The 23,162-nt window shown below is 48.6% G+C and overlaps 1 protein-coding gene across 4 annotated transcripts; it reads left to right on the plus strand.

The window, feature by feature from the left end:
- Positions 1-8,491: 8,491 nt before the first annotated feature.
- Positions 8,492-22,144, plus strand: GUSB (glucuronidase beta). 4 transcript variants are annotated; one of them, XM_070567865.1, is made up of 12 exons: positions 8,565-8,849; positions 10,399-10,584; positions 10,931-11,112; positions 11,253-11,395; positions 11,874-12,061; positions 12,439-12,591; positions 12,837-13,015; positions 13,097-13,243; positions 15,474-15,558; positions 17,271-17,447; positions 20,052-20,187; positions 21,766-22,144. In XM_070567865.1, exons 1-12 carry the CDS (start codon positions 8,640-8,642, stop codon positions 21,933-21,935), a joined length of 1,956 nt encoding a protein of 651 aa, XP_070423966.1. In that variant the 5' UTR covers positions 8,565-8,639; the 3' UTR covers positions 21,936-22,144. The 4 variants fall into 4 exon arrangements, with proteins under 4 accessions (XP_070423968.1, XP_070423966.1, XP_070423965.1 ...); XM_070567864.1 differs by having other exon boundaries at positions 8,576-8,849; positions 15,474-15,651; XM_070567868.1 differs by lacking the exons at positions 10,931-11,112; positions 11,253-11,395 and having other exon boundaries at positions 8,576-8,849.
- Positions 22,145-23,162: the final 1,018 nt, after the last annotated feature.

A 23,162-nucleotide genomic window follows, 5' to 3' on the forward strand; every position in this document is an offset into this window, starting at 1 on the left:
TAACGGGAAGTCTCAAACTTGTGCTCTAATCATCTGAGTGTCCTGGGACTTGCTTGTTATGCTCACATCTTTGCAGGGACATTTTGTGTTGTTGCACCCCACCACCTGGGGGAGCATACTCTATTATTACGTATCCTCGACAATGGAAAATCCTTTGGATGCAAGGTAATCTGGGGGAAGGAGAGGAGTCAATGTGCCATCAAAAATGGTAAGTGTAGTTTTGGATGTGTTACCTTGAGCGAATCATTTCACCTTTCTGAGCCTCAATTTCCTCCTCTGTAGCAGAGAGAGAGTAATTCCATTTTCAATCTTCCTGAACTTTAAGAATCCCTTAGCAGACTGCCTGCTCGGGGAGGCTGCTGTTATTATTGTCATCAAGCAGTAGGAATCCAGTGGGCACCCCTACACACCCCAGGTCACCTTTACCCAAGTGATACGCCTATGCTCTTGCTTGGGGTTCGCGGTCCACACAATTGTGGTTATGGAACAAGGAGGAAGATTGGTTGCCAGAGAATCACAGTTTGGCTAAGGCCAGACAGCCAGGACTACAAATGCAGTGACAGCCGCTGTCTGAGGAGGAAGGAGAAAGGAGACCTTCCTTCCGACTGAGGAAACAAAAGAGGTGACATCTGAGCCAAGCTTAGAAAGATGACCAGGAGAATGGGAGAAAAGATGCTGCGGCCCCAAGACAAGCCTATGAAGGTATTGCTGGGCCCAAGGAGCAGGTGTCTGAGAAGAAGTGTACTCGGGGATGGGGGAGATGTACAGAAAAGTAGTTTAAGACAGACTTCGTTACAGTCAAATAGCAGCATAGTGACTCCCTACCTCAGATACGTAATAATGATGAATAAAGCACTAAAAGAGAAAAGACCCAGAAAGGTCCAGTCAAGATAAAACTGAGACCTTTTTGTGAATCAAGAACAAGCAGAAGGGGTGAATAGGGAGACACGATGGTCTGAATTGGGTCAAGGGAAGTGCCGGTGGCTGGAACAGGAAAAAGGTAGAAGCAATAGTGGTGTATTCACACAGTGGAATACTCTCCAGCTATTAGATTGGATGAACTAGAGCTACATGTATCAACGGGGATAGATCTGGCCAAAGCATGTCACATGTCCGTTGTCCATGCCTAGCTTCCTGAGGGTGGGAGAGTAGAATCTTCTCCTTAGGAGGGACACTGGTGTCAGTGAATGGTTATTCAGTCTACCACAGGCATTCAGAACAAGAAGTGAACAGGGGCATTTCAGATTGTGGTAAGTGTCGAGGTAAATCAGGGAGATGTGAGAGGGTGACCGGAGGGGGTGCTAATTTATATCAGGTGTATCAGAGGTGAACATTACATGCCCCTTAGTCCTCTCGTTTAAAATTCTCTTCCGCGTTTTTCCTTTCCCTGTGGTAAGTTTTGAGCTCCTCGGGCCCGTTGTTTTCTCTAGGTGCTAGTGGAAAGCTGATATTGAGTCATTTTTTTAAAAAATTGAGGTCTAATTGACATATAACATTGTATTAGTTTTAGGCGTATGAAATTGAATCTTGAGAGTGTTGCAGGGGAAAAGGAGTTTCAAGAAGGATGTGTCTCTTCTTTCCAGCAGCTGCAGAGGGGTAGACACCATTCCATGTCATAAAATTGGTTTTAAGAATCTTATCTAAATAAAGTGTGGAATTGAGAATATTTATGAAAGTTCTGCCCAGAAGTGGAACTCGTTCTATTTTCCGTTACTAAAAACTGTCCTTGGGAGTGAAACACTGATATACTCAGCAACATGGAAAATCTCAAAAACATTATGCTGAATGAAAGAAACTAGACACAAAAAAGCATCCTGTATCATTCTATTTATATGGAACTCTGGAAAAGCCAAATCTAATATATAGTGACACAAAGCCCGTCAGTGGTTGCATGGTGCCAGCCGTGGGAGGGAGCAGGACGGCCTGGGAAGGGGCAGGAGGGAACTGCTTGGAGCAATGGAAAGTCCTGTATTTTGACAGTGAGGTGGGTACTCAGGTGTAGTCTTATCAAACTGTACACTTAGAATGGGTGGACATTTTATGTATGTAAACTATACCTCAATAGAGTTTGTTTTAAACAACAACAACAACAAAAAACGGTCCTTGGAAGTATTTCTGTAAGAAGGGGGAGGATCTTTTAAGACACTCAGGCTTTAGAGATTATTTTTAGATCTTGTAAAAATCACCTTTAACCTCTAAAATATCTGTTATTCTACTTGGTTGTTGTACTTGATAATTGTTGCCCTGGTATTGATATTAAAACATCAAGTGACATCTCTGTATTACTAAAAGATATAAATGCGTGTGTGTGTGTGTATGTGTATATATGTATGTATGTATGTATGTATGTATGTATGTATGTATATATTTAAAATCAATCCTGAGGATAAAAATTGGCAGTTCACTTTTCTCTATATATGTTTGAATGTATAATAAAACCTATGACTGTGAATTCCTTATTCAAACGTGAGTTTGAAAGTCCTTGAGAGCAGCATAGGAGAGCGACTAAGAGCATAAATCTAGAACTAGATCGATTAGGTTCAAATTCCAGCTCTGCCTCTTACTAGCTCTGTGGTTTTAGAAAAATTGCTTAACTTTGCTGTGTGTCAGTCACTGCATTTGTAACACGGGAATACTAATAGTACCTGCTTCCCAGGGCTGTTGTGAGAAGTGAGTGAGTTAATACGTGTGAAGCCCCCAGATGAGTACCTGGCCCCCGGTGTATCAGTCAGGATAGGCTAGTTATGCCATAGTACAAACAACTCCAGAATCTCTGTTGTTTGAAACAGTAAAGGTTTATTTCTCACTCAGGCCACACATCCGTCACAGGTTGGAAGGAGGCATTGATCACCCTAATTATACAATGACTTGGGCAGCTGGAAGCTCCATTTCGACACGTGATTCCACGATCTCCAAGGCAGTAAAAAAAGGACGTGTCAGATCAAGCACTGCCTCTTAAACTTTCTGCTATTTACATTTCATTCGGCCAAAATAGTCACGTGGTCACACCTAACTTCAGAGGGGCAGGAATCACGCAGTTCTACCTTGTGTCTAGAAAGGGGGAGAACGAGAAATATTTGGTGAACAGCACTTAGTGACTACCATGGTGAGCTAGTACAACTGAATTGTAAAGTGGGTAGAGGAGAACTCAATGAGGAGGTGACATTTGAGCTAGGCCTAAATGACGAAGAAGGGGAAACTACAGGAGCAATGTGTGGAAAGTCCCTAAGGCAGGAATGGGACTGAAGCATTTGAGAAACAGAAAAATGGCTCCAATGTTTAGAGAGTGAATAAGAGCTAGGAAGGCTGGGTCATGAAAGGCCTTGTAGGCCACGGTAAGGAGTTTGAATTTCATTGAAAGGGTACTGGGAAGCCATTGGAGGCTTTTAACCAGGTAACATGGCGTAATTTTTACTAAGACCATTCACTCTGGTTGCTCTTGTGAGACGGGCAAGCGTGGAAGAAGGTAGATCGGTTAAGAGAGAATAGTCCAGGTAAGAGATGATGGTGGCCTGGACCAAGGTAGTAGAAATAGTGGTGCAAAGGAGGAGACTTAGTTAAGACTAATTCTGGAAGTAGAGCTGATGGATTGGATGTGGAGAGTGAGGGGAAATAAGGAATAAAAAATGACTCCTAGGTTTCTGGCCTGAGAAGCTGAGTGGTTATTGAGATGGAGATTTCTCCCAGAGTAGAAACTGGGTAGCAGTGAAGTTTTCTGAATCAAGTTTTGGTTCGTCCATGTTAATTCTGAGATCCTTCTGAATATTTATCAGGTAGTAGTTCGATATATGAATTTGAAGATCTGTGGAGTGGACAAGGCTGGAGATCAAACTTGGCAGTTTTATTAGTTATCTACTGTATTGCTGCATAACAAATTACCTCTAAACCTAGCAGCCTAAAACAACAAACATTTATTATGTCACAGGTTTTTTGGTCAGGCGTTTGAGAGCATCTTAGCTGGGTAGTTTGGGTTCTGGATCTCTGATAAAGCTGCAGTCACAATGTCAACTGGGACTGCAGTCACCTGAAAGCTTGACTGGGGCTGGAGGATCCACTTCCAAGATGGCTCACCCTCATGGCTGTGGCAGGAGGCCTGAGTTCCTTGCTGGCTATCGGCAAGAGGCCTCAGTTTCTCACCCCATGCCACTCCATAGGCTGCTTGAATGTCCTCAGGACATGGCAGCTAGCTTCTCCTAGAGCAAGTGATCCAAAAGAGAGAAAGAGGCAGAGACCACACTATGACTTGGAAGCAACAGACCATCACTTCTGCCATCTTCTTTTGATCACACAGACCAACTCTGATATGATATGGGAGGGGTTACACAAAGATGTGAATCTCAGGAAATTCTATCAGCATATAGATAGTATAAAAAGCCATGCCACTGGATGCGATAATTTGGTGGGGGGAGAATATAGATAGAGTACCCTGGGACACTCCAACATTTAAAGATCAGCCAGATAAGAAGGAGCCAGCAGAGAAGGCTAAGAAGAAGTGGCCAGTGAGGTAGAAGGCAAACCAAGAGCCTGTAGCTAGGGGAGTGTCGACTTGAACAACCAAGTCAAAGCTTACCCAGAGTAAGAAGAAAACTGCAGAGTAGTTTGGATGTAACAACACAGAAGTAATTGGTGAGCATGCCAAGAGCAGTTTCCATGGAGTGTTAAACCTGATTTGAGTAAGTTGAGAGTAAATACAGTGAAAGAATCTGGTGACATTGAACATAAAATATTCTTCTGATAAATTTTGTGTGGAAGGGAACTTAGGATCAAGGGAGAATATTTTTCATGATAGGAGATCCTAGAACATATTTGAAGGCTACATAGCAATGCTCCAATAGCAGGGCAATAACTGGCAATGCCAGAGAAAGAAGGGTCACTGTGAGAGAAACTCCTTGAGAAGGCATGAGGAGATGAGCTTCTGAGCCTGTGTGGAGTGGCTAGACTCTGATGGGAGTCGGGGCAATTCATCCAGAGTAATAGGAAGGCAGGCAGAGAATGTGGAAGCAGCTGCGAGTGGGTTGACAGAGTTTGTGGTGGAAGGAAGATGAAGATGTTCCCATCTTAGAGGTTCTATTTTCTTTTCTTTTTTTTTGGCTTTAAATGACCGAAATTGATTCTGTCACAGATCTGGAGGCCAGAAGTCTGAAATCAAGGTGCTGGCAGAGTTGGTTCCTACTGACAATTCTGAAGGGAGTATCTGTTCCATGCCTCTCTCTTAGCTCCTGGTAGCTGCTAGCAATCCTTGGCATTCCTTGGCTTGTAGATTCATCACTCCAATCTCTGCTTCTCCCATTTTCTTAATGAAATACAAGGTAAGGTTTCACAGTAACAGAATGACCATTAGAGTTTTAGATTCCATTGTGATATCATAAGAGAGTTTTGGCATTTTGAAGCTTTTGCCAATCTTTTTCTTTTTTTTCCAAGTTTGCCATTTTAGCTTCTCTGAGGACACTTTCTGCCTATCTGTTATGGACTGAGTGTATGTGTCCACCCCACATTCATATATTGAAGCCGTAATCCCCAATGTGTCTGTATCTAGAGTAAGGAAGTAATTAAGGTTAAATGAGGTCATAAGGGTGAGGGCCTTATCTGATAGGATTAGTGTCCTTATAAGAAGAACCACCAAAGAGCTCTCTGTCTCTGTGTGTGTGTGCACACTGAGGAAGGTTGTGTAAGGACACAGAAGTTGGCTGTCTGCAATCCAGGAAGAGAGTTCCCACCAGAAGCCAAATCAGCTGCAGCCTTGATCTTGGACTTTGAGCCTCCAGAACGAGAGAAAATAGAGAGAATAAATTTCTGCTATTTAAGCCGCCTAGGTCTGTGGTATTTCGTTATGGCAGCCTGAACAGACTAAGATCAATCATATTTGAAAATTGATATAATAGTAATACTGAAAAAAACCCCACAAAATCAATAAAAATTAAGGCATACACAAGAGCAATTCACACGCATTTAACGAGATGTGCCACATTGATACTGAGACATCATTATGCAATCAAATTATTCTTTTCAGCATACATTGATTTAGTGTTAAATGTGCACGGGAGTTTTGTCACTGGAACATATGTTTCTTCAGGGAAGGTGGGCAGAGCAAAATGGCGGGGTGAGCTGACCCGGGATTCTCTCCCCTCCAAAATACAACAAAAGATTGGAAGAACTGAATTTCAGAGAATAAACATAATGCCAGCTCGTTAGAGACCTACAATACCAAGAAGGCGGAGATCATAACCTTGCTTACACCCTCGGAGGCGCTGGAACGGTAGGAGAGAACATCGCTCCCTCCCCTAGAGTCTGCGATCGCTGCGCGACCGGGGGATCATCCAGGACTCCTGCCGCTGATTCAGTGGAGACCCGCTGATGGGGGGCTGGAGGGGGGGAAGCTTCCGTCTGCGGGGACCCTATAAATCAAGGGCCTTGGGAGACCAGAGAACAGAACTGATCTGAACCCAGACCTGCTCGTGTGAGTAACAGCTCCTCCCCCCAGCAAAGCCAGTGGGTGCAGCCATCTTGCCCCGAAGGCGGAGAGCTCATAACACGCCACTCTCGACCCCCATCTAGTGGCGACAGGCTGTAACTGCAACTGAATTCTACCACCGTGAGAAAAAACCGCTCCTCTACCATCCAGCAATTTATAAAAGCCCCAGACCAGAAGGAAAACAATAAAAACACAGAATTAAGTCCTGAGGACTTGGAATTAGGTAAACTAAGTGATAATGAATTCAGAGAAGCTATAATCAAAAAACTCAATGAGGTAGAGAGAAAGATAGAGAAACAAGCCGAGTTCTGGAGTTACTTCACAAAAGAGATTGAAATCATAAAGAAGAATCAAACAGAATTACTTGAGATGAAAAACACAATGGACCAGATAAAACAGAATACGGATTCCCTGAATGCCTGTGTAGACAACATAGAGGAGCAAATCAGCATAATCGAGGACAGACAGGCTGAATGGCGCCAGACAGAGGAAGAAAGAGAACTAAGAATTAAAAAAAATGAGGAAAATCTCCGAGAGATAATGGATTCAATGAGGAGTAAGAACATAAGGATCATAGGAATTCCCGAGAATATGGAAAAGGGAAATGGAGCAGAAAGTGTGCTTAACGAAATTATTGAAGAGAACTTCCCAAATCTAGGGATCAACGGAGAAATGTGTGTAGAGGAGGGTTTTAGATCTCCTAGATTTGTCAACGTAAAAAGACCCACCGCAAGGCACATAATAGTAAAGTTGGCAAATAGGAATGATAAGGAAAGAATACTCAGGGAAGTAAGAAAAAAAGTGAGAATAACCTATAAAGGAGCCCCTATCAGACTGTCAGCAGATTTCTCTACAGAAACCCTACAAGCTAGGAGAGAATGGAGTGATATATTCAAAGCTTTAAAGGATAAAATCCTTCAGCCAAGAATACTCTATCCAGCAAGAATTTCCTTCAGATATGAGGGAGAAATTAAATCTTTTCCAGACAAACTAAAGTTAAGGGAATTTGTAACTAAAAGCCCTCCATTACAAGAAATCCTCGAGAAGGCTCTCATACTTGAAAAAAGGAAAAAGGGAGAAAGGGGACATATGTTTCTTCAGGCCATCTTGCTGCCTTGGTGGCAATTTTGCACAGTTTTGTTTGGAACCACCAGAGTTTCCAGGACAAGAGTCATCAGCTATGCTAAGATATGAGCTGATACACTGGGATGTGGGTTCACAAAAAGACATAACCACTGTTTATGGTACTGGTACAGATTTGTACCCTACAAACAAAGGAATTGTAATAAATCCTATTTTATGCAAATCTCACAAAAAAGCAAACGTGGGGGCTGGCCCCGTGGCTGAGTGGTTGGGTTCTCGTGCTCTGCTTCGGCAGCCTGGGGTTTGTTGTCAAGGCCCATTATCAGAAGGTTGCTTTGGTAAGCACGAAATCAGAGCAAAAGATAGTACTTTACAAATCGGGTAATTGTACTAACAATTGTATCCAGGCCAGATTACTGGGCCCATAAGCCTCTTCTCACATCTTTATGTGTCCGCAATGCCAAGAGGGAGCCCGGGTCCTGGGTGGGGGCTCAGGACCAGGGAAAGGCAGGTGGAGGCCGAGGGTCCGCCCTGCGAGGCAGAGGCCACTAAGGATGGTAGCGGGCTCGCCTGGGCTCACCGGGTGTCCCACAGGCATAAGCGAGGGACAGTGTCTCAGGCCGGCCTCCTCGAAGAGAGAGAGACGTCGGCCACCTCCCGCAGGCCTGCTCGGGCCTGCGGCCCCGACCGGCCGCCCTGGGCGGGACGACCCCGGAAGGGAGGGCGGGGAGAAGGCAGAGACCGCGCGGCCGAGCGGGGCTGGCGCCGAGCCGGCGACCTCGGCCCTTCAGGGCCGGCGCGGGAGGCTCGGCTCCCTCCCCCCGAGACCCCCACCCCGGGCCCTCGGCTGGCCCGCCGCCGCCGCCGCCCCGTCCTCTGGCGGGCACGGCGCCTGCTGCGGAACACAAGACTCCCCGGCCCTCCCGGGCCGGGCGCGCGCCTTCAACCAAAATGGCGCGGGAGGCCTCGGCCGGGGCACGTGACCGCAGCCCCGCCCCGGGCCCGCCCTCGGCGCCGCCCGGAGCCCGGCGGCTGGCGGCTGGCGGCTGGCGGCTGGCGGCTGGCGGCGAGCGGCGCGGGAATCATGGCCCGGGGGCCGGCGGGCGCCGCGGCCGTGCTCGGCCCGCTGCTCTGGGGCTGCGCGCTGGCGCTGCAGGGCGGGATGCTGTACCCGCGGGAGAGCCCGTCGCGGGAGCGCAAGGAGCTGGATGGCCTCTGGAGCTTCCGCGCCGACTTCTCCGACAACCGGCGCCAGGGCTTCGAGCAGCAGTGGTACCGCACGCCGCTGCGGGAGGTGCGGGCTCCGTGGGGACCGGGCACGGGGCCTGGGCAGGGAAGCGCCTAGAAGCCAGGTCGGGGGCGTGGGGAGCTACTCCTGTGCCCTCGGAGCTGCCGGCGAGGAGTAGGTTAAAGGGGAACGGGCTTGGAGGCCGCGGCCGGCCGACTGAGAAGGAGGAAACGGGCGGAGGGCCAGCGCCTGGCTTCTGTGGGGCCGGGGCGGGGGGCGCCAAGTCCCCCGCTGGGGCCCCGTGCGGCGGGGGAGGCTGAGCTAGAGCAGTGTTCGCGGCACCGAGCGGCCAGGCAGCAACAGGAGGAGAGATTTTTGACATCGTTGGGCCAGCTCTGCCCTGGCACGAAGGACCTTGGGTTCCAAGGTTCAGGTAGAGGATGGGGCTTGGCACCCAGCCAGTCAGGGACCTCACTTCAGACCTCCCCTCTGACTTGGGTCAGATCGTCTGAAAATTGGGACTGGAGCAGGCCTTTGTGCCCATCCGGCGCTCGCCTCTCTTAGATCCTCTTTTTTTGGTCTTTGCCGCCCAGCATTCAGCAGGGGAGGACAAAAGGGGGGGCTGGGAATCAAGCATGTGCCACGCTCATAGTTTCCTCAGCAAAGCAGCCCCTGCCCCCGGCCAGCCTTCCTCCCTGGGGCAGTCATCTGATCATCTTCCTCTTGCAGAGTCTGGTCTCTGTAGATCCTTTTTGCCTCAGGCTGGGTTGTGGCCCTGCGCTCACCCCTTTCCGTGGAGACCCTGGTGCAGTCCGCCCTGAAAAAGAACTTCTGGGCCCTGTCAGCCCTCGGACGCAAACACACATCCTGGCAGTTGATCTCTCATCAGCAGGTTATCCACCCATGCAGCCAACATGTATGGAGTCCCTACTATATGACAAGGCTTGTGGCAGACCCTGGAGATACAGCTGTGAAGGACAGAGGGAATCCCTGCCTCCTTGGGGGGCAAACACGCATACAGATGTGTTCAGGAAGCTCCGCCCCAGGCTGCTTTCACGCTATTACTGAGCTCTCTGCTGCACTCCTGCCTTGCCTTCTGTCTGACATGTTTAGGGGTCTAGAGGTTCAAGGGATTCCCTGCAGGGCTCAGGGTCACCCAGTTCTGCCAGGATGTCCGGAGGCAGTGTCCCGTGGGTCCTGGCCCCAGAGGCTTTCCCTGACCCCTAAGATGGTCCCCTGCCACTCTCCACACCCTGGCAGGTTTTATTTCCTTCATAGCACCTGACAGCAGAGGCCTTGTTCACTCTTTTATTCCTAGCACCTAGAACAGTGTTGTAGGTGTTCAGTGTACACTGTCAGTTGAATGAGTGAGTGACTACTTCATGGAGTTATGAGAATTAAATGAGCTCCATAAAAGACCTTGGTCACAGTCTGGCAAAGAATAACAATGGTGCGGTGGCCTGGAATCCCAGGGTCTGGGAGAAGTCGTCTTGTCCTGCCTTCTTCCTGCAGGCAGGGTTGCCTGGGGACCTGGCACTTGGGGAAGGGGATTGCCTGGGCCCTGGTCTTAGATTCCTAGGTGGTCTGGACCTGATCCTAGCCCTTCTTTCCCTAGTCGGGCCCCACCCTGGACATGCCAGTTCCCTCCAGCTTCAATGACGTCGGCCAGGATGGGCGGCTGCGTAGCTTTGTTGGCTGGGTGTGGTATGAACGGGAGGTGACCCTGCCCCAGCGATGGACCCAGGACCTGGGCACGAGAGTGGTGCTGAGGATTGGCAGCGCCCACTACTACGCCATTGTGGTCAGTGCAGCAAGAAGCAGGCAGGGCGAGTGGGCAGGTGCAGCTGCTGAGCATGCATGTGGCTGCCTTGGGGTGCCTGGTTCCCAGCTGTCACCTGACAGCGTGCTTCCTGGGGTGGATGGTGGAGTGTGCTCATGCCCTATACTGGAATCTGTGCCCTGGGTTGGGGTGGGTTGCCTAGTCTGCTACTTTGGCGCTCCATTTCTCCATTCCTGAGGAAGGTGTCAGCTAGCAGGGCCCTCAGCCCCCACATACTGCACTTCTGTTTGAGGGAGTGCCTGAGACGGCAGGGACCCCTCCTCATGCTCTGCCTGCTGCTCCTCCCCGTATCTCCTTGTGTCTGCAGTGGGTGAATGGGGTCCATGTGGCAGAGCACGAGGGGGGCCATCTCCCCTTCGAGGCTGACGTCAGCAAGCTGGTCCAGAGTGGGCCCCTGTCCTCCTGCCGCATTACCATCGCCATCAACAACACGCTCACCCCCCACACCCTGCCGCCAGGGACCATCCTCTACCAGAAGGACACCTCCAAGTGAGCAGCACCCTGCTCCCTCCTCTCCCCGCTTCCCACCCTGCCCAGTGGTCTTCCCACTAGGGGCAGGTGGCCTTAGCAGAGGTGAGGTTGAAGGCCCCAGAGTAAGGCCCCAGTTGGCCACTGTCCTCCCACCCTAGGTACCCCAAGGGTTACTTTGTCCAGAACACACACTTTGACTTCTTCAACTACGCGGGACTGCATCGGCCTGTGCTCCTCTACACCACACCCACCATCTACATTGATGACATCACCATCACCACTGGCATGGACCAAAACACTGGTGAGGGCTCCTGGCAGGATCTGCCTCAGCCAGGCCCAAAGTGGCTCTGTTCCCTGTTTGGAAAGATCCCCCAGGAGAAGGGCTCTCCCAGCATCTCTTAATCCTCACAGGTTCCCATCCACCTAAGAAGCTAAAATCCAGCCTGTCTGCACTGGCAAGGGCTTCAGAAATACCCATGTGGTCTGATCTCATTTTGTGAGGAAATAAGGCCCAGTGAGAAGTGGGGCTTGCCTAAAATCACATAGTTCAGGATGAATAGCTCAGGGTTCCTGGAAATCCTATGTCTTGTCCCCATTGTATCACCCTCATTTAATCTCTCCTCACTGCAGATTGAGCTCAAGAAATAACTGGTGGTTGGCTGGAGTCTAAAGGTCCAAGCGGATTCCTCAGGGTAGTGGCTGCAGCCTGCTCTCTTCTCTGTGACCCAGGTCGCATCTCTCCCTCTTCTCTCTTGTCTGATCTCTCTTGTCTCTTGCAGGGCTGGTGAATTACAAGGTTTTTGTCCAGGGCAGTGAACATTTCCAGCTGGAAGTGCGTCTTCTGGATGAGGAAGGCAAAGTCGTGGCCCAGGGGACGGGGGACCAGGGCCAGCTCCAGGTGCCCAGCGCCTACCTCTGGTGGCCATACCTGATGCATGAGCACCCTGCCTACCTATACTCATTGGAGGTAATGGTGGTTAGGACTGGGGTTATGGGAGGCCTTTTGCCCCATTCAGCAGTCCTGCCTGCCTTCAGCAGGGGTCCAGGACAGGTGGACAGGTAGACATGGTCCTCTGAGCTTCCGAGTCAATTGGATTGAAGTGTTCCCAGCCTGACTTTTTTCAGCCCTTGGTAGGGAAATCCAGTTTTGAAGAACAGACCCCAGGGGCAGAGTGGGCAAAGATTCCTCCTTGCTATTGGCAGAAGCCTGTAATTTCTGCATCCCTCTGCTTACAGTCCTAAAGGCGGGCCGCTGTGGTTTGTGAGGGCCTTCCTGCTGAAGGGCAGGCTCTGTGGGGCTCAGGCCATCAAGGAAGCCTCATGCACAGTGCTTGGCTTTCACAGGTGAGGCTCACTGCACAGACAGAAGCTGGGCCCGTGTCTGACTTCTACGCTCTCCCTGTGGGGATTCGCACTGTGGCTGTCACGGAGAACCAGTTCCTTATCAATGGCAAACCTTTTTATTTCCATGGGGTCAACAAGCATGAAGACGCTGACGTGAGTCGAGAATCCTGGGTCCCTGTGGGGGCTGGTTCTCATCTTTACCTTCCACATGCCCCCTGAAGTGGTTCAGGGCAGCTCAGAGCAGTTAAGCAAACTGCTCAAAACTGCTGCCCGATAGAGCCAGTGCTTGGGCTGGATAGAGGGGGAATGGCGTGACTCCTGAGGGCCCAGCTCTAGAAAGAAGTGCGTCTTGGACAGGGACAGAGGACATGGGGTCACTCTGCTCTGCTGTCCCCTAGATCCGAGGGAAGGGCTTTGACTGGCCACTGCTGGTGAAGGACTTCAACCTGCTTCGTTGGCTTGGTGCCAACTCCTTCCGCACCAGCCACTACCCCTATGCAGAGGAGGTGATGCAGCTCTGTGACCGCTATGGGATTGTGGTCATTGACGAGAGTCCAGGCGTGGGCATCGTGCTGACGTGAGTGCCCACCTCCCACGCCGCTTAGCCTGCCCAACTTGGCCAGCGATGACACCTCCCTTTCCTCTCCCTGCCCCGCAGGCAGAGCTACAGCAACGTGTCTCTGCAGCACCACCTGGAGGTGATGGAGGAGCTGGTGCGCAGGGACAAGAATCACCCAGCTGTCGTGATGTGGTCTGTGGCCAATGAGCCTGCTTCCTACCTGAAACCTGCTGGTTACTACTTCAAGTGAGTACCCCCGCCGGCCCCAGGCTGGGCCAAGGATGAGACCTCAGCCCTTTGACCAGTCAGCCTTGGCTGGCAGCCATGGGAGAGCTGAGGTCAACCTTGGGACGGGCATGTGCTGTGAGAGAGTCAACATCTGCTCTCAGCCCAGACTTGAGGGTGCATCTATACCTGGTCACTTCAGGGGACCAAACACCTACCCACCCAAATTGTGATTTCAACTCCATGAGAGCCAGTGTCCCCTTTTCATACCTGAAATGAAATCCAGAGTTAACCTACCCTACTTATACACATAACTTCAAGTTAAAAAAGAAAATAATGTCATGTCCTAACTGTGGTATAAGGGACAGTCATTTATCAAATAATACTTGAATGCATGGGCCTGACTCCCCAGAAGATGCAGTGAAGGGCAAACACTTACACCTCAGTGTGGAATCCCCTGCACACAGCTACAGAGCTGACTGCAGGCCACCATGGTGGTGACTCTGACACCACAGGCGGCACTTTCTTTGTGGTAAAGTTCCAAACAAAACCGAGTATAATCTTCCCTCACTTTTTATGGTATCTCTATTCCTGGGAAATTTAGTGTATGTTAAAATTCCAAAAAACACTTTGTGATGCTTTGGGCTCATCTGTGAAGGAGTTAGGCTTTATAAAACCAGCTTATCTAGGCATATAATTGTAAACAGGTTTTTCAATAACATGCATATTCCAGGTATTCTAAAGTCACATTGTTGACAGGACGAGGCCATCCAAAGTTCATGGTCCTGTTCTTGAAATGCCAATAACTCCTCCCTCTCTGCCCCACCTCCCCACCCCCCCTTGCAATGGACAGAAACACCAGTTGGGGGCAGTCTTCCCATAGTGGGAGGGTTTACTCTCTGAGGGAGGCTGCCCCCCCCACCACGCCCCCTGGTGTTTCTGTGGTTCTTTCTCTTACAGTCGCACAGTTGTAGCTTAGCCTGCAAAGAGGAACTACTATTTCACTTGCTGCAGAGGCAGCAGAGGCCGTTGGAACACTTTCTGAGGCCGACGGTGCATCCCTGTTTCACGGAGTGCTTGGAGCTGAGCCCTGTCTGTAGAGGAGGGAAGGCTCTGAGGAGGGGACCCATCTGGGCAAAAGACAGCTCCCAGTGCGTGGGGTGCAGGATGTGTGGAGCCAGGGCTGGGGGGCAGAATTTTTGTTGTGAGGATGAAAGGAGTATTTAGAGGCTCTTAGGAATGGGTGCCTGAGGCTCCAGATGGGCTTTTTTGGGAGGTGGACAGAGGGATATGCATGATTTTTGCAGCAGCAGGGATGGGGGCAACGTATGGAGAGAGCTGCCCGGGCCAAGGAGCTCAGCTAGGCTTTGAAACTTCCCACTTGACAAACAGGCTGTTTCAGAGTGTGGGTTTGGGACTCGAGGGTAAGGGGTACTGTTCAGGCCTGCAGAACCCACAGCCTTCAACTGAGAAGAGCAATGGTGAGAGGGTGTAAAGGAAAGAAAACTAGCTGTGAGGAAAGAGAAGAGAAATATAGGCTTAAACAGTGAATGAGGGTGACCTGCACAAGCGAGGTCTCTGACAGGTGCGTGGGCCAAGCCTGACCGCAGGCTCATCCCTGTTCCTGCCATCCCTCCTTGGTTAATGTGATTCAGCATAAACGCTGTTTCTTCAGCGAGGCTGTCACTCACTCTCCAGTCTCAATTATGTGCCCTGTTATTGTCTCATAGAACCCTAATTCTTGCTACCACTCGTAATTGCAACTTGTAATGTGTATGTGTGCGAGTGTCTCTGCTCCCACTGCTCCATGAAGCTATGGATGTGGCTGTGAGTACCCAGCACACAGCCTGCCTCTTAGCACACATTCTCTAATTATTTGTTAAATTAGTATCCATCCTAATCCACACCCCATCCATTCTGATTTTCAAGAGCTTTTTCAAAGATTCAGAACCTAGTTTTTGGCAGTGGCCAGCCCAAGGACCTCAGCTCTGCATGCCTGCTTGTTTCTGTAAGGATGGCCTCTACTCTGAGGGGTAGGGTTTGGGGAGGGAGAAAGAATGATGTCAGGGAACATGATCTAAGACTAGAGGAACATGTTTGCTTACCTGAAAAACACTTCAAGGTAGGGAGGAGAGCAGTTGTTTTGTTTTTTGCTTTGGCTGGGGAAGATGGGAGGGAGAAGATGAGAGGTGGGTGTCTGAGAGCCCTTCCTGGATTGATGGAGCCCATGTCTTCTGCCCTCCGTGGACAGGACGCTGATCGCCCACACCAAAGACTTGGACCCTTCCCGGCCTGTGACCTTTGTGACCAACTCCAACTATGAAGCAGACCTAGGGGTGAGACTGGGGTCTCCGCACCTCTTCTCTTCTCCTCTGCCTGTCTTCTGGTGCAGCCCTGATGCTTGCTCAAACGCACTGCAGGGAAGAACTGTGAGCAACCAGTCCTGCCATTTTCATAGATGATCTTTAGGTTAAAGATAACTACCTGCTTGTTCACCAGGCAGTGTGGGTCCTGCATCCAGGGGGCTGGGCACGGGGCGATTTAACCCGCTCTCAGTGCAGACTCCATGTTTTATGCACCTCAGTTTAATTTTGTTTAATCTCAATTTAATTTGCTCATAAAATGGCGACGGTTTAAGGGAGCTTGAAGTTGTCATTGTCCAGTGTTTCTCCCGTCTGGCTGATCGTCAGAGCCACTAATGAAACTGTTTGAAAGTCCAGATCTCTGGATTCTGAGACTCTGATTTAGTAAGTCCAGGGTGGGAACCCGACTTTTTAAAGAGCTGCTCGCTGATTCCAGTTATCAGCCGGCTTTGGGAACCACTGACTGGATCCAGCCCCTCAGACGGAGAATGGAAGGGACAGGCTCACACAGCCGCTAGACCACACGATCTCCCTCACCTCCCTGGGCATCAGAGCCCCTCAGAAACTGTGTTCATTTGCACTGAAGCTGTAAAACATGGGGGCAAGAAAATGCTTCTTCACTAGAGAACTGAAGGCCGGTACTTAAGAGGAAAGTGCTCCAGAAAGAGACATCACCTAAAGAAAGAATGAATGAGAAGATGCTATATACAAATCTAAATTGTCAACACTGTCATTTTAACATGGTTGTTAAAAGGTTTGCAACCTTAGTGTTCCTTTGTCATCTCTCAAGAAGACCTCTTCCAAGAAGCGTAAAGACTGTGGTAAAGCACCAGCATGCACAGCACAGGCAGCCCTGGGCGTTCCGGAGCTGCGTGGCAGCTCTTCCTGTTCTCATCTCTCACATGGGTGGGGAGCCTGTGCCTGGCGTGTTCTGACGGTTGCCAGACTCATCTGGTGGGGTGTATGATCCGTGTCGATGTGTCCACCCGAAGGTCCCTCCCCCAGCTTTCTCCTCCTCCTGCATCTCTCCACTGCAGTCTGGAAAGGGGCTGCAGTCACTTGGGAAGATGGACTGCCTCAGTCCCAGTGCAGACTTTGGAGATGTGCATGTGTTCAGGTGACATTAGAGACTAGATAGTTGGGCTCGCGTGCTTTTGCTGCTCAGTCCTGAGTTCACTGTTTACAAGCGAGACAGTCCCACCCCGTCATTTCAGCCTCCTTCCCAGGAGGGAATTTTCCGGCCACTTTGTGGCCCACAGCACTAGCTCACGTATGGCATGATGAATCGAGATTGTTTATGAGCAGAAAAACTGCATCTGTCCCTCAGTTGGGAGCATTTCTCCAGGGCCAGCTTGAAGGAAGACCAGGGAGGGGACTACCACCTAGAGAGGAGCAAAATCCAGTGGGATGGGCCCTGGGCTTCCACTGAGGGCAGCTTGCCGAGTGCGTCTTCTGCCTCTCATGGCCCTCACCAGAGCAGCCAGGTCAGCAGCGTCAGCCCAGAATTAGAGACTTGCTCCATTCCAGTCACTTCCTGAATGTATTTCCTCCACCTGTGAGCATCTAAATAATTTTCTGCATCCCCTTCTTACCTTCTGTGCCAGAAGAGTCCCCTGAGTGTGAGAGTCCTAACGCTATTATCCAGTCTTCTGGTTTGTGAACAAACTTTAATGCTCCTGTCCTAGGCGCCATATGTGGATGTCATCTGTGTGAATAGTTACTACTCCTGGTATCAGGACTACGGGCATATGGAAGTGATTCAGCTACAGCTGGCAACCCAGTTTGAGAAGTGGTATAGGACTTATCAGAAGCCAATTATTCAGAGCGAGTATGGAGCAGAAACCATTGCAGGGTTTCACCAGGTAAGTAGTATAGAACATGCTGTTTATTTTTTCGCTCTCTTAGACAGTGATGTCACTCATTGCTCCAGGCTGGAAGTGTGCCTCCTTCCCTGTCCCTCGCGTGTACTGATCATCTCCGTGCAGTTCTTCATGCTCAGGCCAGCCTGCTCCTCTCCACTCACAGCAGCCAAGGACTCAGGCCTCTGCCTCACTTGCTTGGTGCTCAGCCTCCTTATTGGCTTTGTTTCCAGACAGTCCCCTCCTGGATGCCCAAGTGGTCTTGCTAGCTAGTCCTGTCATTGGCTCCATCCTGTGGTCTAGGGGATGGAGCCTGGCCCACAGGATGAAGCCCTCATCCCTGGTCAGGGCAGTCAGGTACTTTGCTGTCTGCCCTCTCCCAGGGCTTCTTCCTCCTCTGTGTCCACTCTTAGACCCTGGACTCCTTTTCACTGTGCTCAGTGGCTCCTGCTCTGGCGTAGAGTATTCCTTCTGCCTGGAATGCCCACGTTAGCACCACAATTGCCAACTAAGGGATTCTTATTCAGTGCTCAAGTCTCAGCTTAGCTGTCCCCTTTGGTGAGGTTTGCCCCCCGTGCCCCAGGCAGAGTAAACCGTTCCCTCTCCTCAGTCTCTGTCTCAGCATTTCTGACTATGTGCTGTCATTACAGCCATGAGTTGCATAAAGACAGGGATCAGTTCTGAGGAATGCATTGTTAAGCTGTTTCATCCTTATGCGAACATCACAGAGTGCACTTACACAAACCCGGATGGTATGGCCTACTGCCCACCTAGGCTGTATGGTACTAATCTTACGAGGCCACTGGTGTATATGCGCTTGTCGACCGAAATGGCATTATGCAGTGCCTGGCTTGTTTCTTTGGCTCTCTCCTTGACCACACTATGGGCTACAGGAGGGAGACCATTTATTGTTGCTTCCCAAGCACTCAGCAGTGTCCGGCACACAGCAGGTACCAAATGATTTGTTGAGGGAATGAGTAAAATCTTGGAGCAGGTTTTAATCAATTTTTCTCATTCTTTTCTCCACTTCCTCACCAAAGATATGTTGCTTTGTCTTGTGGGAGTTTTTTTCAGGCCAGCCCCTCATCCCCACCCCAGCCACCTCACACTCATCAGTCACAACTACTGGGATTCCTTGTTGACGCACATTTCTTAATTTGCTTATCCTCAGTATGTTGAACAGCTCTCCACAATGGACTATATTATTCTGTTTACGCCCTTAAATTCATCTTGCTTACACAGAATGCCACTTCTACAAACTGGTAATGTATGGGGAAATACCTTATAAAGACAAAGTATGTGCATATTTGTTCTCCCTCTTTGAAAAGGTAACCAATTCTGAATTTTTAACTCTGAGTCTAGGTCAGGACTGTCTGGTAGAACCTTTTGCAGTGATGATGATGTTGTAAATCTGCATTGTCCAAAAGGGTGGCCACTAGCCACACATGGCTATTGAGGACTTGAAGTGTGACTAGTATCACTGAGTTGAGTTAGTTTAATTTAGTTTTAAGTTTAAATAGCCACACGTGGCTAGCATGAGACAATACAGGGTCATTTCCATTAAAACAAAGTAAGAAAATCTACATCTTGCCTTCTCCTCATGTTCAACTTTGGATCGTACAGTTATATTTTCAGTGTATTCTATATAGCATTTCAATCCTTCTTCTTGGAGAGGAAAGCCCAAGCCAGCAGGGTTCTGTTCTCGCATAAAATGACTGAAATGCTGCGTCCTTGAGCATGTAAGACTCGAGCCCCCACAAAATTCCCATGAGATGAAAACTCAGACTTTATGAGCCAACATCTAGATCATTCTTAATCCACAACACATGGGAGCTCTTAACCGAATACTGAGTGAGTGCATAGATGGGGCCTGCTTTTGTCACGGATGGCCTTCTCCTGCCCTGGCAGGTCTCAGCGTGCGTATTTCCTCAGGGAGCTCTGTGGCCCCCGTCTCAGTCAGCTCCCCCTGTTCCACATCCCCCCAGCTCCTGGTTTTCATGCTCCCTGTTCACCCTCATCACACCTCTGCCTTGTGTCCTTGCTAGATTGTAAAGCCTCTGAGGGCAGGGACACTTAACTTTCTTGTTTATCGCTTAATCTGCAATGCCTACCATGTAAGCAGATAGTAAATAATTATTTGTTGAACAGATGAATGTGCTAAACCACAGCTACTTACCCAGACCAGATACAGACAGATCTGAGGGGAGTTAAATCTGAGTCACACTAGTTCTCAAATTATGCACCTGCAGCTACTTAAAACTTGTTTTAAATTATTATTCAAAGACATAGTTCTACTTCCAGTGTAGTTCAGCTTTAAGACTGCACTGGTGAACAGAGATGGGAAAGTAAGATAAAGCAAATATCAAATTCGGTTTATAAATAAAGTAGTTACCAATTAAAGTTTTTGAAAAAATCTCTTCTTTTTTACCCTGGGCTAGGTCATAGCCTAGCTGTGTCTCTATACCTGCTCCAGTGAGGCCTGCAGTCACCACAGCCCACCATGGGGACAGATATTTTGGTCATCATCATGTGGATCTCTATTTTTATCTAACATTTACAATTCTGCCAGTTCTGACTCTTAACTTCTGTCTCTGCCTTGAATTCCAGGACCCACCTCTGATGTTCAGTGAAGAGTACCAGAAAGGTCTGCTGGAACAGTATCATTTGGTTCTAGATCAAAAACGCAAAGAATATGTGGTTGGAGAGCTCATCTGGAACTTTGCTGATTTTATGACTGACCAGTGTAAGTGGCCGTTTGGTTTATGGAATGTACCATTTCTGATTTTCTTAGGTTGGCCTTTCAGTTCAGGACATTTGGTTATAAGAACACTGGAAACAAGAGGGAGAAAGCTAATCTAATCTATGTAGGCTACATAGGGAATTTCCTAGGAAAATTAAGTTGTGTTTAGCAAGCAGCAATCACTTGCCTGCTTCTCCAGTCACTTTATGGTAAAAAAGCAAATGGGAGAGCCTCCTATCTCGAGGCAAAAATGGCTAACTTGCCTTTGTCTGTTTCACAACGGCATAAGGAAAAAGTAGACCTCGTATTGAATTTAATTGTGAGATACACTCATTATTCCAGAGTAGGGTACAAAGCCCAAGAAACTCAAGATATTTTGGTCTGTTTTATATTATTCACTTGTAAAAGGCAGGTTCACTGAATCCAGGTAAGTTTCAAAGCATTTTGAATGGGGAGTGTGTAAGTCTTCAAAGAGAATACGACCTGTGCTCTTTCTCCAGAGGGGATAGATGAGGGCTACCTCACGTAAGTTCCAAATGAGTGTTCCCCATTTCCTTCTACACCTCAGGTTACTAGTATCTTAATATACCATAAACTTAGGATAGCAATTTGGGGAGGTGGGAAGGATTTGGTAGTAGTGAGAATTAAACTACTTATGGGACAAGGCAGATCTTTGGAAGGTTAAAGTTGAATTAAAAATTAGCATAGAAAGAGGTAATGAGAAAAAATAAGAACACAAGCCTCTACTCTGCTTGGCAAATGAGATTAATGGCTTCTGGAAGTATCCTGGATGGCAATCTAGTTTTGTGAATAAGTGCACCGGCTCTGTGTAGTAAGAAGTTAGCTTTAGCCATGTGACCTTGGGCAACTTACCTACCCTTTAACAGGCCTGTAAAGTGGGGATAGAGCTAACACCTGGCAGGTTGATGGAGGGATTCCATTTGACGAAGTGCTTGGCACTGTGCCTGGCATTTGCTTATCGTGGAGGAAATTATTATTGCCTTGAACTTCTCAGTGAGAAGGACCTCCTTTCCATTTAACAAGCTGTGGTTTCATAGCGGGTAGACAGAGTTTGTTGAGGGCGGAGCCCTGACTTCCTGGCTTCCTTCCTGGCTTCAGCTCTGGCAGACCAAGCACCAGCAGTGTGGACCCACCGGAAGTCTGCCCAGGAGGACTTTGAAATCTAGTAGATCCCACCTAGGCACCTTTGACTTGTCAGGACTCTGGCTCCCACCAGGAGAGTTGTCTCTTCAGAAAGACCCAAGCCTTTCCAAGGGTAACACTGTTTTGGTTCCACTCCAGTTACCAGGGAGCTGGTACCCATGTTTTAAACCTTATTTTGCAAGGTAACAATTTTGGATTTTTTTCCCCTAACAGACATAAAATTAACACACCAGAGAGCTGAGGTATTTTGGGGGAGCAGTAGTATTTAAATCTTTAACCCACTAAGTGGCCACTTCAGACAAAGCAACCCTAAACTATAAGAGGACATTTCTATTTAGTGCTGCCCAGCTTGGCTCCAGGTTGTTTGCGATTTGGCCCATCAGAAGTCATCTGAAACACCTTTTACCTTGTTTTTAGCACCGCAGAGAGCAATGGGGAATAAAAAGGGGATCTTCACTCGTCAGAGACAACCAAAAGGTGCAGCATTCCTTTTGCGAGAGAGATACTGGAAACTTGCCAATGAAACCAGGTACCACGGGTCAGCTGTGAAGTCACAGTGTGTGGGAAACAGCCCGTTTACTTTTTAAACCAAGAACTACCTCTCTACTGAAACTGGTTCTGTCAGCCCCTCCTCCCCAAGTAGGGGGCGACTTCCACAGCAAACAGAGCAGTGCTTCCTGGACTGTGCATGGCAGACTGAAAAGTCTGGATTTTGTAGTAATCTGCTAGAAGGGAACATAAGAGGTGAAAATAAAGGCTTTTGTAGTATGTGAATAAAGAGTTGGCTTAAAAGTGACCATCTGTAAATCTATTGCTGCAAAGCATCTGAAATTATTTTTATGTGTCAAGCTGTTTTCATAGCATTAACTGAGGATAGATTCTCGAGAGACTCCTGCTTCAGCACTCACACCACATTCAAAGAGGCTGGTTACAGACTGTGTGCTTCCACAGAACAGCCCCATAGCCTTAGGGCCACCCGTGATCGCGTACCGAACCAGGCCAGCCTTGAGAGTAAAAGACAACTACTGTGAAACTCCGCAGATGAGTTCAAGTCCCAGCAAATTTAGAGAAAGTGTTATCATGCTGGAATAATGAAAAAGGTCTATGGATCAGTTTGCACATAGTTAAGCTGACAAATAGGCATAATCAAGGTAAAAGCTGAAGAACGTCTGCATCAGAAGGGAGCTCAGAGGGTAGCAGTTGTCCCAGGACATGGTTCCAACCTCACCATTGTCTAGTTTTGACAGAAATGGAAAGATGGGCATAAAAACCTGTTGGCTCCATCACAAGTGACTCCACTGAACGTGACGAGATCTCTTTAAACAGACTAGGCCTGCAGACAAGTACTCCAGGCCTTCGTACCTCTGGGTGACCCCCACCTACCCTGATCACAGACAGTGAATCTTTCCTCCTCTTCTTCCACAGGCTCCAGTAAGGCAAGTAAGGTACATTATTCCTAAGATTTCAGTGTTCCTCAATCCTGGTTTAAAGCTGAATGCTTTGGAAAAATACTCCTTTTGGTGTACAATCAAATGGAAGACCATAAACCAATGCAGGTCTTAATACAGAAATGGTTTCACGTCACTTGTTGATTCCACATGTCTCAACACACAGCCTTTTTTACCTTCTTTTCCAAGCTCCATGAAAGAAACAGTAAAGATAATTTAACCTCGTTTCAGTGGCCATCTTGAGAGCATTTTTAAGAAATGGAAGTGTAGTCAGTTCAACTAAGTTAGGAATTCTAGGGGCTACATATTCTGTTACCACTGAACTTCTCTTAAGTTCCTTGATCGAATCAAGTTTTGTGTTACAGT

This window comes from Equus przewalskii, chromosome 12 (assembly GCF_037783145.1).
Source record: "Equus przewalskii isolate Varuska chromosome 12, EquPr2, whole genome shotgun sequence".
NCBI lineage: Eukaryota > Metazoa > Chordata > Mammalia > Perissodactyla > Equidae > Equus > Equus przewalskii.

Bases quoted from the DNA above. Each gene is read 5' to 3' on its own strand.
- GUSB (XM_070567864.1), top strand. From the start codon at position 8,640: ATGGCCCGGGGGCCGGCGGGCGCCGCGGCCGTGCTCGGCCCGCTGCTC. The intron at 11,396-11,873 runs GTGAGGGCTCCT...TGTCTCTTGCAG, and splicing joins TGGCATGGACCAAAACACTG to GGCTGGTGAATTACAAGGTT. The intron at 12,592-12,836 runs GTGAGTCGAGAA...GCTGTCCCCTAG, and splicing joins ACAAGCATGAAGACGCTGAC to ATCCGAGGGAAGGGCTTTGA.